This window comes from Oryza brachyantha, chromosome 4 (assembly GCF_000231095.2).
Source record: "Oryza brachyantha chromosome 4, ObraRS2, whole genome shotgun sequence".
NCBI lineage: Eukaryota > Viridiplantae > Streptophyta > Magnoliopsida > Poales > Poaceae > Oryza > Oryza brachyantha.
In genome coordinates, this window is record NC_023166.2 from 11,869,238 (window position 1) to 11,882,233 (window position 12,996).

At 44.5% G+C, this 12,996-nt stretch overlaps 3 protein-coding genes across 3 annotated transcripts; 1 reads left to right on the plus strand and 2 right to left on the minus strand.

Annotated features, from left to right (window-relative positions):
- Positions 1-378: 378 nt before the first annotated feature.
- LOC107304020 (protein ETHYLENE-INSENSITIVE 3-like 2) lies at positions 379-1,773 on the plus strand. The gene has a single exon (XM_040523465.1). The coding sequence runs from the start codon at positions 379-381 to the stop codon at positions 1,771-1,773; it is 1,395 nt and encodes a 464-aa protein (XP_040379399.1).
- Positions 1,774-3,675: 1,902 nt separating this feature from the next.
- On the minus strand, positions 3,676-4,962 carry LOC102716777 (chlorophyll a-b binding protein CP24, chloroplastic). Its single transcript, XM_040522899.1, has 2 exons — positions 4,649-4,962; positions 3,676-4,537 (listed from the first exon to the last, which is right to left on the minus strand). The coding sequence occupies exons 1-2, from the start codon at positions 4,858-4,860 to the stop codon at positions 3,988-3,990; spliced, it is 762 nt and encodes a 253-aa protein (XP_040378833.1). The 5' UTR covers positions 4,861-4,962; the 3' UTR covers positions 3,676-3,987.
- Positions 4,963-6,261: 1,299 nt separating this feature from the next.
- On the minus strand, positions 6,262-8,798 carry LOC102717061 (short-chain dehydrogenase PC-15-like). The gene is made up of 3 exons (XM_015836372.2): positions 8,317-8,798; positions 7,247-7,406; positions 6,262-6,743 (listed from the first exon to the last, which is right to left on the minus strand). Exons 1-3 carry the CDS (start codon positions 8,687-8,689, stop codon positions 6,407-6,409), a joined length of 870 nt encoding a protein of 289 aa, XP_015691858.2. The 5' UTR covers positions 8,690-8,798; the 3' UTR covers positions 6,262-6,406.
- Between the last annotated feature and the right edge of the window lie 4,198 nt (positions 8,799-12,996).

Genomic DNA, 12,996 nt, shown 5'->3' on the forward strand with positions numbered 1-12,996 from the left:
GATATTTTTTATTATTTTTTATTAGACCGTAAAATTGCTTTTTTTTCGTTCCTTCTCCTAGCTTAAGCTAGAAGAGAACAACACAGCTTTGAGCCGTGAGCCCAACCTTGCATGTGCCGATGGGGTGCGGGCTAGCTAGCGTACACCGGGGCACCACCACCACGCCGGTGAACCGCGCGCGCGGCACGGCCCTGCGCTGCGCTCGGTGCCACGGCCACCCCTCCACTCCAGGCATCCACCTACCCCTCGCCTAGCTTCTTCCACAACCTTCGATCCATCTGCGTGCCGCGCGTATAAAGCGAGGACGCGAGCCTTTTTCCCGCCACCTTTCCACGAGTTCAGCTTCGCACAGTACGGTAGCTAGCCAAAGTTCCTGATATGGAAAGCCTCGGCCACCGGCTGAAACAGAAACCTCCTGCGCTCGAGCCGTTGCCACGCCCGGCCGCCGCCGTGGACGAAGGAAAGGACAAAGATGAGGCGGCGCCGGAGCCGGAGCAGGAGCAGCCGCAGGAGGAGTTCTTTAGTGAGTCGGAGTCGGGCTCGGAGTCCATCGAGATCGCCGACCTGAAGAAGCGGATGTGGAAGGACCAGATGCTGCTCATGAAGCTCGAGGGCCGGTCCGGCCATGACGGGCATAGACCGGGGCAGGACAGGGCTAGGGGGAAGGAGGAGGAGGAGGAGACGCCCGAGGCCCGGTACCGGCGGAAGGCGATGCTCCGGGCGCAGGACGGCGTCCTCCGCCACATGCTCAAGATGATGGAGGCGTGCAACGCGCGGGGGTTCGTGTACGGCATCGTGGACGAGACGGGCGTTCCGGTGTCCGGCTCCTCCGACAGCCTACGCGGGTGGTGGAAGGACGACGTCGCGTTCGACCGGGCCGGGCCGACGGCGCTGTCGACGCCGGCGGCGGATGGCGGCGGCCGGGGGAGCCTGCCGAGCCCCGCGTCGGAGGCGGCGGCGTCGTTCCTGCACGGGCTCCTCGACATCCAGGACAGCACGCTGGCGTCGCTGCTGTCGGCGCTGATCCAGCACTGCGAGCCCCCGCAGCGGAGCTTCCCGCTCGACCGCGGCCTGCCGCCGCCGTGGTGGCCGACGGGCGGCGAGGCGTGGTGGGGCCTGCAGGGGGAGGCCCAGGCCAGCCAGGGCCCGCCGCCGTACCGGAAGCCGCACGACCTGAAGAAGGCGTGGAAGATCTCCCTGCTCAGCGCCGTCATCAAGCACCTGAGCCCGCGGTTCGACCAGATTCGCAAGCTCGTGTGGCAGTCCAAGCGGCTGCAGCACAGGATGAGCGCCAGGGACGCCGACACCTGGTCCCGCGTCATCTCCCAGGAGGAGGCGCTCAGCCGCCACGCGCAGCGCTCCCTGCACATCGTGCCGCTCGACGACGACGACCAGGAGCTGCACGGACCGTCGCCGCGCGAGTCGCACGCCGACAAGCGCAAGCGCGAGGCCGGCGGCGGGGAGCTGCAGCTCTCACTGCCGGCGGACGTCGACGTCGTCACGGAGGCGGACCGCAGCTCCATCGACGAGCTCATGAAGCTCTACTACAGCTGCCTGCAGGGGGCCGACGGCGGCCTCGGCGGCGAGCAGGGGAAGGACGTGGCAGCCGGAGCGGCCTGGGAGGAGGGCGTCTCTCCGGACACCGTGCATGGCGGCGACGCGCCGCAGCCGCACGACGACATGCTCGACGATCTCCTCGGTGTCGCGCATGTGGTGGACATGAGCGACTTCCCGGACAGCCCCATCTGGCACTGGGGGTCGGGCTCAGATTAGTGCACGGCACGCAGCTTCTTGGACTAACTAATTACCGTGATAGGGCGTGACTTTGTTGATTATTTTTGCATGTTTAATTACTGGTTAATTGCGTTCCTTTTGGATTGGAGAAACGGCGGCGGCAATCAAAACAGAGGCACCTGTTTCGGTTTGCAGAGTGGAGTTATGCCATTGTGTACATGGTGAGGTGGGGCACGTAACGTGGAAAAGTGAGCAATTTTAATGTCATTGAGTGGGTGCTGAGATGTATCAAAATTTTAGTATAAAATTTGATATCTTCTAATATCTAGGTATTAAAATTCTACACTGAAATTTTGATACTTCTTGAGACTTTCTCAAGAACCGTCAATATTTGTGGAAAGTAGTGTTATTAAAAATATTAAGAATTAAAAACTACTACCTCTCTAAATGTTTGACGCCATTGACTTTTTAATGCATCTTCTTATTTAAAAAATTTATATAATTACTAATTATTTTTATATCATTTTATCTATTGTTAAAAAGTTAATGACGTCAAACATTTAGGACATAGGACATAGGGAGTATATTAATATGAGATGTATAGACCGAAGATCAAATTAAACTGATTTGGAACGAAAATAATAACTTAAAACGGAACTGATTTGAATTTACAAATTTATGGATCTCTCATATTAATACATGTAATTTATTCTTTTAATTTTTAATAACTATTGAATATTGAACTAGAAAAAGAGTGGACTTCTATTACGAAGGATGAAAATCCATAGTCTTGCAGAGAGAATATTCTTCAAGTTACATACACACAATGCAGTACATACAGGTACAGTGGCAAGCGCTTCGGGAGTATCTCAAGTTTGCAGAGAGAATATTCTCCAATTTCTTGTTAATTTGAAGCGCATGAGAAATACATGCGCGTACATAATAAACAATACTTAGGATCTGAATAAACTAGATACAGTTTTAACTCTACTTTTTATCGATCTTTGACATAAAGAACATGTTCAGTTTGTTGCCCAAACAAGCATTATCATTTAGTTAAATCCAAAATTTGTTATTGCCAAAATTTTTGGCAAGATCAAGATATATAGATTCGTGAACTTTCTAGAATTATCGAATATTGATACCGTTACGATGATGAAGTTAGTTTAGTTTATTATCCACCAAAATTTTGACAATACCAATATTTCTAATGGTTGATTTTGGGGCCAAAAATTTTAGGATGGCCTAATGAGGATTCCTATAGTCATCCCATATTAGATTTGCCCCTACTTACTTCTTCGTTCTCCGTTCCATATATAGTGATGTTTTGAATGAGGTTAACCAAACTATTATAATTTTGACTATAATAACTTTACAAATATTTAGTTTGAGGACACTAAACAGTCACCTAATAGATAGTCGAAGAAACTATTTTTATAAAATTAATGTTTTACTTATTTTTATATATGTTATTATAGAAAATTATAACAAAATATATGGAGACCAAGTTTGTGGAGGGAGTATCTTGCCGTAGCTACATTTGCTGCACTGGTTGAAAGAAACAACGTACAGTGGTTATTTCGAAGTTGGAAGAGCAGGCCAGATACTTCCTCCCTCTCTGAATATTTAATGCCGTTGACTTTTTATACATGTTTGACCATTCGTTTTATTTAATTTTTTTATAAAATATGTAAAAGATATATATATATGCATAAAAGTATACTTAACAATAAATAGATAAAAATAATTATTAATTATGTAATTTTTTAAATAAGATAAATAATCAAAATATGTATTAAAAAGTAAACGACGTTAAATATTTAGGGACAGAGATATTATTTGGTAGCAATGCGGCCTTCAGCTGACGCATTCGTCATGTTCATGCAGGCAAGAAGCCAAGCAGAGTGCACATGACACAGAGCGAGTGTGAAAGACGTATCATGAGATCAATGAAATATCCTTGCTCATCCTGCAGCCTTAATTTATATATTACATGGTACATAGACCGGGAAGGAAAAAGGAAAAAAGAACTCCCTTGATTAATTCCCCATTTTGTTCACGCGCACACCACCCAATCCAAAAGCGGCCAAGAACACAGCAAGATACATTTTTTGCTACGGCTCCTCCGTCCTCCAATCGATCGACCCATCCGACATGCGCCCGACGCAACTGGTGGCGATCAAACGAGCGCACGCAAGCGGAAACCCAACTCTGTGTGGATCCATGGCGAGCGAGCGGGGTGGGGTGGATTGCTCATAGGCCGAGCGCGCCGAGCGGCGTCTTGCCCTGGCCGGCCTCGAAGTAGAAGATGAGCATGGCGAGCATGGCGAGGCGGGCGTGCTTGATCTCGGCCAGCTTGAGCCGCTCGAGCTTCTCGGTGTCGGGGATGTAGACGCCGTCCCTGGTCTCGCCGCCGAGGCCGAGCGGGTCGAAGAACTTGCCGCCCGGGTAGCCCTGCTCGCCGGTGGCGTTGGCGAAGTTCTCGGCGGTGCGGGACCACGGCGTGGCCCACTCCACCGACTGCGAGTCCGGGTTGAAGAAGTCGACCCACCGCTTGGACTCCACCCAGCCCATGAGCAGCAGCTGCGTGCCGAGGAGGGAGCCGAAGGAGAAGGGCGCGATGGCCTCCGGCTGCGCGCCGGCCTCGAACCACGCCACGCCGCTCCACGCCTGCCCGACGAAGATGCCCAGCACCGCCGCCATCGCCCACCGCCCGTGGATCAGCTCCGCCTCCCTGTACCACTTGAGGTACGCCGGGTCCTTGCCGAGCCCCAGCGGGTCGAACCCGAAGTCTCCGGGGAGCCTGCACGACGCACGCGCCCGGTGTCAAACACTCTCTCATGGACGACGCTCCACCGCAGAACGCGTGACGCGAGGAGGGAGAAGGAAGAGAAAAGGGGGAGAGGCAACTTACGAGCCGTCGAGCCAGGGCGGGTTGATGAACTCGGCGTCGCTCTTGAAGGCCGGGATCCACGACTTCTTGGCGGACACGACGAGCACGCGGCGCGGGGCGCCCGGCTTGGCGCCGGCGACGCCGACGGCATTGGCGAGCGCGCGCTTCGCGCCGAGGAAGGGCGTCTTGAGCACGGCCGCGGACGCGGTGGCGGAGGTGGAGGCGAGCGCCATGGTGTTCGTCGTCGCGCTAGCTCCCGGTGCAGCGCGCGTCGTCTGATCGAGCTAGCAGGACCGTCACGGCGGCGAGTCGATATTAATCGTGGCGTCGCGGCGCGGGGGAGCCACAAGATGGGGAGCTGGGAAATCCCGGGGGAGCTGGGGTGGATATGGCGCCGGCCAATGGGGAGCACGCACCATCGGATTTTGCCGCGCAGGTGGACGCCACGTGGGACTATATCCTGCCCCTGGCGCTGCTTGTGATTTGTGGGGACGGACCCTCCCGTCTGACCTGGCCGCTCTGCTGTAAAACCCCGTTCTGTGCTAACTACCCCAGTTCACTGAAATTTCCTGTCAAAAATTATATTTGCAAAATATGGTAATTAAGGGGAAAAGGTTTTCACGATAAAATTGTCGTACAGGACAATCCATTTCCACTGAATTTGTGGCAATGAAAACTATTATATTCACTGTTGCCATGGAACTGTTTGGAATAGTAGTACAAATACTTTCGAGCTTGCTTCTGATCTGAAATAAACACGTTCATATTATCACTTATGTTTGTAAATTGAAATTTGAATTTTTAATCTTAAATTTAGAATTGAGTTTGGAGTTTTTTCACCGAAGTATATTTTCATCTTTGGTTTTTACTAGATCACTAAGAGTCTTATTTATAAATATATCATTTGATTTTTTTCATGAAAAACCCAGACAATCACCGCGGCCCAACCGGTTAGCTTCACCGTGCTCAATTGGCCAAACTATAGCTGATGCTGACAGACAGAGGATGCAGAACTTCAGACCACAAGTGTTCGGCCCGTTGCCAATTGAAATTTTGATTTCATGGGGCAGGAAGATAGCCATGGCATGGCAACCGTGGTGGTTGCAAGGGTACTTGCGTTGTCAGACCACAAATCGCCATCGTTTAAATACTACAAGAACAACGCTGAGACTGCTGTTTTTACAAGTAAAAAACCATGACATAAACCAGGTAAGGCCTTTTCACATAAATGAATGATCCTTGATTCCTTGTACAACCGTTTGTAAGTAGATGTATGTATTGTGGGTTATCTGTAGTGACGGCCTAGCAGTAGCCAGCAGACAAGGGAAGAAGTTTTTTAAGTACACGTGTATATATACACCTGTTGTTTGTATGTCAGCTAAATAGTCATTAAAAAAATATTAAAAAAATTGACAAGATAGCTTGATATGAGTTATATCACTCCACCAACATGCAAGTTTAAATTTAACTTCTACAAGTTCCAACATGCAAGTTTAAATTTAACTTCTACAAGTTCTAGCATTTTTTGTTATTTTTGCTACAACTTGTAGAAGTTGAATTTAAACTTGCATGTTTGTGAAGTAATATAACCCATATTAATCTATCTTGTCAAATTTTTTATATTCTTTTATGACTATTTAGATGACATGCAAGCATACGGGTGTACATACACCCGTGTGCTAAAAACTGTTTCGCAGCAGACAAGTAGCATGATTAAAATTGGGGTCTGCGTGGCAATCTTGGGCTGTTGGGCATTTGAAATTACTAACCTCCCAGGTTCTAGCATTTCATGACAAGCCTGTAGAAGTAATCCCTAAACCATAGAGGTGAATAGTACAACAAGTTTAAGATAGCACTGAACTGGCCGTAAGCAAACCAGGCTGGAGGATTCTTCTTAAGAACCAAAGCAACAACCCTTTTTGCGAGGTCTTCTGCTGGAGTAGAACCTGGACCCTGGGAAACATCAGTCCTGGCTCTGAGGGACTCCTCGTATTTTTTGTAGTACTTCCAGTCATGTATTTGATCATACTTGGATGCAGAGGTACTTCCTAAATTCGACTTTGTACCTCCAGGGGCAACAGTCATAACATTAATACCAAAACTTTTTAGCTCCAACCTACAATGACACAATTTTTATGTCAACTGGCAATGCCAAAAGTGATTACAGAAAATCAGAGTCAAACACCAACAGAAAGAATGTACAAGAAGATGGCATGAATAAGACAAATGGAAAGTGAATGGCGTCATACTGTTGTATTGATATACCTTTTTCATTTCTAAAACTTATGTTAAAATGCATACTGTTACACAATCAAATTATTAAGATTTCAGAGTAGCGCTAAACCAGAAATTGGATGCTTCTTACATTCTGAACTCCAATACTTCCTAACCCAAGCTATATTAAAGAATTTTATTGTCCAAATTGGGTGAACTGCATGATGGAGCTACATGCTTAGTCAGAAAAAGAAAGGGCTATTGGTGATAACTTAAGGGTGAGTCAGAGCTGATCTAGGCTCAATCCCTGGGTTAGTCATAGGGAGGGAACTCTGTTAATGTGGATGGAAAAAATAATGAATCACATAATAATATCAGTATACAATGCTCCACGAGCGTACATACCTCAGTGAGTCACTCAATGCGTGAAGAGCAGCTTTTGATGCTGAATATGCACCGGCCCATGGTCCAGGAGCCAAAGCTGTAATACTTCCAACATTCACAATTGTGCCTTGTTTCCTTTCCATCATTTGGGGAATAACAGCCTGAATCAGCCTCATTGCTCCTGTAGGTGAAAAGACAATCTTTTAGACATCTTCATAAGTGCAGCCATGCAGGCCAGAGTTAAGTAATCTCAAACAAGCCTGTTGATCAAGCGTGAATCCATGAACCATCCAAGCATAATAATTAAATTTCAGCAGTTCAACCAGCAGTAATTTGCATATTTAAATTACACATTTACATCTGGTTGAAGAAGACCATTTATCAGCATATAAGAGACTGTGGAAAGCCTAATTGTAGGAAAGACGGGTTATGCTCCTTTCTAATACCTGTACATTGGTTTAAGAGCTATTGTTAGTCATATGCTTAATGGGACATAATAATTTGTCGGTTCAATGAGTGTATAAATAAATTCCACATTCCAATTGCTTCGTAATCTTTGTAGCATCGGCACTGGACTTTGATTGTCAGTTTCTGCAACTGACCCTGAGAGCACTGACCTGATTAGTGTTAGAGTGCGTAAGTGTATCATACATCTTTCAACTACCGTTCTGCAATTTTGACATGAAATCACTAACATATCGTGCCCCCAAGCAATTTTTTGATTGGATTTTCATTGTGGTGAACAATTAGACCCAGCTCAGTGTCAATATTACCACATCTCCTAGCTAACATATGGATCTTAATAGAAAACCGTAAAGTAATGCATTTTTTACTACAGAATTTTACATACGTTTCCAGTTTCGTAAATTAGTGCACCATAAGGCAGAAGGATAAATGCCTGATACAACAGTTCAACTTCCCTTCCATTGCAGTTAATCAATTGGTAGAGTTATCCATGAATTACAGTTAATGTTAATGGTCTGCCTGATTCGAGGATCTAAAATGTTTTCTTCGACAACATCGCGTTCACCAAACAGTACAGATGAGTAGAGATGGTAATTAAAACAAAGGGTGAGAATTTCCCAACCTACCATAGACATTGGTGTCGAACACCTGGTGGAAGGCATCCATGGGCACCTCGGCGAGCGGCGCGACGAGGTGGACCCCGGCGTTGTTGACGAGCACGTCGACGCGGCCGAGCTCCCGCACGGCGTCGGCCACGGCGGCGCGCGCGCTCTCGTCGGAGCGGACGTCGAGCTCCAGCAGCAGGTACCGCGGGTCCCCATCGAGCCCCCGCATGGAGGCGCGCGACCGCGCCGTCGCCACGACGGCGCACCCCGCCGCCGCGAACTCCCGCGCCATCACGTCCCCGATCCCGCCCTCCGAGCAGCCCGTCACCAGCACCACGCGGCGGCGGCGGCGCGTCTCCTCCTCCTCCTCCTCCCCTCCCCCCCGCGCCTCCATCTCCTGGGTCTAGCGCAGACAACGTTGGGAGACTGGGAGCTCGGAGGAAGGTGGGAAGCTGAACTGCTGAAGTCCGTGCCATTTATGGCCGAACCGTCGATGGCTCGTTGTACTTGGCGTGCATCACAAACCAAATCTGCACGATTTCATCGCTGTTTTTCTCAATGGAAATATTATCAGTTAAGCAGATCCGAAGAAAGAATCGTGCTAATTCGGGTATCCATGTGCGTCTTCGATTGCGATCTGCAGCGCGATTAAGGCTTGTTTAGTTTGCAAATTTTTTTAAAAAAACATCACATTAAAACTTTAAACATATATTTAAAGTATTAAACATAGTCTAATTAAAAAACAAAATTCAGATTCCCCCTGAAAACCGCGAGACGAATCTTTTAAGTCTAATTAACCCATCATTAGCACATATTGGTTATTGTAGCACTTATAGCTAATCACGTCCTAATTAGGCTCAAAAGATTCGTCTCACTATTTCTTCCATAACTGTGTAATTAGTTTTAATGCTATTATATATTTAATGTTGTATTTAGATGTTCAAAAATTCGATACGACGTTTTTAAAAAAAATTTAAAAACTACACAGGGCCTAACATCGGGACGGATGCTTCAATCCATCGTTGGCCACCTCTAACCATAGAAACAATAGAGATACATAGTCCTAACTCCGTCCCGAGATAAAATACTACAAACTCCGTTCCGAAATAATATTATTTTTTAAGTTTTTTTGATACAATGTTTTAACTCTTCATTTTATTTAAAATTATTTTGCAATTAATATTTTTATTCTTACTAGATAATAAAACATGAATAGTAGTTTTATGTAACTATTTTTTTAAATTTTTATACAAATTTTTTAAATAAGACGAATGGTCAAAGGGGTTGGACACCAAAATCGAAAAATAAAGTTATTGAAAAAACATACAAATTGGAAAGATAATTGCACCTGCTTAAAAGGATGGTCTCGGACTGGATAGTCATTTCTTCAAACAAATCTGTTTACCGAATGGTAAATTGTAAAGAGAAAAACTTATTTGCCAAAACAGGGGGGAAAGGCTACCATTTGAATCAACTCATTAGTTACACGACAAAAAAGACAAACTACTACCACATCTGGTCACTGGTTATCCTTACAAAGTAAGGAAGGCATGTGAATGATTTTTTTTCGAGGTGACTGTTAGGGTATAACATCATTAGTTTTTTTATACAATGTTTTAACTCTTCGTTTTATTTGAAATTATTTTGCGATTAATATTTTTATTTTTACTGGATGATAAAACATAAATAGTAGTTTATGTGACTAATTTTTTAAAGTTTTGTCAAAATTTTTAAATAAGACGAATGGTCAAAGGGTTGGACACATAAATCAAAAAATAAAGTTATTATGAGACGGAGACAGTAACTCTAAGCATTTAAAAAACAACTTCAATAGTATATGGGCTAACTCTTAGCAAATAACTCATAATACAAATGACACTATAATTCATACTCACTTAACATTAAAATATGTGATTTTAGTTTTTTCATTAAAAATTATATAGTATATTTTATAGATAGCTTATAGATATCTGTTGGTCATTGGAGGTAACCTTAGCGACTGTGGCATTTAACTTTTTATCACTCTTAGAAATGACACATAACATATTTGTCACCCGCTATATGGACTCTTATGTGTCTATGACATATGGGCCCAGTGATAAATATGTTAAAATTATTTTTAATAGTGGCAGAAACTTAATTTTCCCTTACCGACCAAGGGATGTTTTGGTTGCAGCAGTTAGCTCTGACAGCCTCTGGGAGGATGTTTACAAACAGGCCCATCAGGCCCATCCAGTAGCGCCGCACAGCCAGCCCAACGTTCAGTGGCCCAAACTGCTACTGTTTCCTCTATTCTATGCTGTAAAATTTTTATTTATATATGTGCTAATGAATTTAGAGACGTATATAAAACATATACATTGATAGATGATGAATTAATACAAACATAAAAAACCTTATAATACGGAGGGAGTAGTATTTAACAGAATAATGCTTGGCTAAACAGCCAAGGATGCTGTACCTGAAACAGAAGAGCCGGATAGAGAAAGGAACGCATGGTGTTTGATTGACAGTTTTGACACATCTGATGTTTGAGCATGCTCGTGAATCCTCCAGAACTCACGGGACGATTAGAAATTCAGGATCATAATGTGCTTGAATATTGTTGTTGTTATTTATTTTTTTATGTAGGACAGTAGGTGTATTATAACTATAAAAAGAACACGAAGAGCGACTGCTGCTGCCGTCCCTTGTCGTGAGCTTTGTGCAGCTTGCTGAGCGGCCGGCACGCTGCCAATTCCTGTCTGACACAGTAACCTTTCTTAAACACTGGCGTTGCCGGATAAGGTGGTGTTTAGTTTGAATTTTTTTTTTCAAAAACATCACATCAAGATTTTATATATATTTGAAGTATTAAACGTAGTTTAATTACAAAACAAATTTTAGATTCCGGTTGAAAACCGTGAGACGAATTTTTTGAGCCTAATTAATCTGTCATTAGCACATGTTGGTTACTGTAGCATTTATGGCTAATCACTTTCTAATTAGGCTCAAAAGATTCGTCTCAAGATTTCTTCCGTAACTGTGTAATTAGTTTTTGATTTATCTATGTTTAATGTTTTATTTAGGTGTCCAAAGATTTGATGTTATGTTTTTGAAAAAAAATTAGAAACTAAACCAGACCTAAATTTACTTTTGTCTGAGTGAGCGGTGCGGTTTTGTTAGCTTGTGAACAGTGAACTGTTCTGTTGTGTCATTGGTTCGGAAGTCACGACCCCTGCCGTGTGCCGTGCTGAAGATCTTGCCTATTTTTTCTTTAACGAGTGTTCGGCAACATGCTTTCTTTCAGCGCGAGATGATGGGAATGAGCTCACTCACATCATGCAAAGCTTGCGAAGAAGAGATTTGCTTCGATTTAACAAAAGATATCGGTATCTCGAGGTGAATCTAGCTGAGCAGAATGCGTGTGGTTAGATCCAACGATCAGAAACGATTTAATATCATGATGTACTGGTATCTCGAAATACTTTTTGTTATTTTTGCTAACCGTAAAATTGCTAACCGAAGAAACTTGTTGATTTATATCAGCATAAGTTACACACTTGCGCACTCCCTGAGAACAAGGGAAACATAGAAACAATTTTACAGCCTTTTAGAACAAACAACCTAAGTAATAATAACTACGCCGATCAAGCCCCTGTAACTAGTTCGATCGGCTAGCTTGCTTTGGGTGCACCTTCTTCTTCTTCACCAGCCGAGAGAATCCCCAGCGCTCTCCCTTGCTCACCTCAGGCGCCGTCTTCTTTTCAGACGATCCACCGCCCGCCGCCGCCTTCTTTCCTGTCGCCGCCGCCGCCTCGCTGGCGTTTGCCTCGGCCTTCATCTTCTCCTTGCAGGCTTTCCTCAGCACGTAGGCCTCCACGAGGTCCCCTGCTACCATAGATGTCATCTTCAGCGCCCTCTCTCTCTCTCTCACAGGGCAAGCTCTCTACTTTTTTATCTGAGAAGTGTGTCAGGAGATAAGAACGGGCAAATGGTAAGGTATTTATAGAGGAGTAGAATCTTGGTTACTACTCCAGCATGCAGGTAATTGACGTGTAAGTGGGTAACTCATTTCTCTCTCAACTGTGTGTTCGTGAATTCCGTATTGCTCATTGCCGTACTCATTTCGTTCCAAAACAAAATCAACTTTTCGTCTTATTAAAAAAATTTACGATTAATAATTTTATTTTTATTAGATAATAAAACATAATAGTATTTTATGTGTGACTATTTTTTTTAAAAAAATTGAAATTTTTAAATAAAACGGATGGTCAAACGCTTAACACAAAAACCGAAAAATTGATTTTTTTGGGACGGAGAGAGTACACTCTAGGGATGGAGTCGGATGCCAGCAAGTTGAATAGTATAGACAAGTACTAGCTTTAATTCTTCTATAGCCAATCTAATAGTTAATTTATATAATATTTACCTAAAACATTATATATACACATTTTGTATTGGAGTCTGTATGCAGCTGGCTATAAATTAGTGGTCCATCTCTTTTTTCTTTCCTTTTATCTCTTTAAAATATACTTATAGCTAATTTATAGCTGATTTACAGTGTCATTGTTGATGCTCTTATACCGACGCGTCGGTACCGAGACTGGTTGCGAGTCGATTGACCTGGGGATTACTGTGGTGGCTGTCACTTTTGGAGTGACCGCGGGTGAGAACCGAGAAAAAATTTCCATGGTGATGCACTGATGCATCACATCAAAG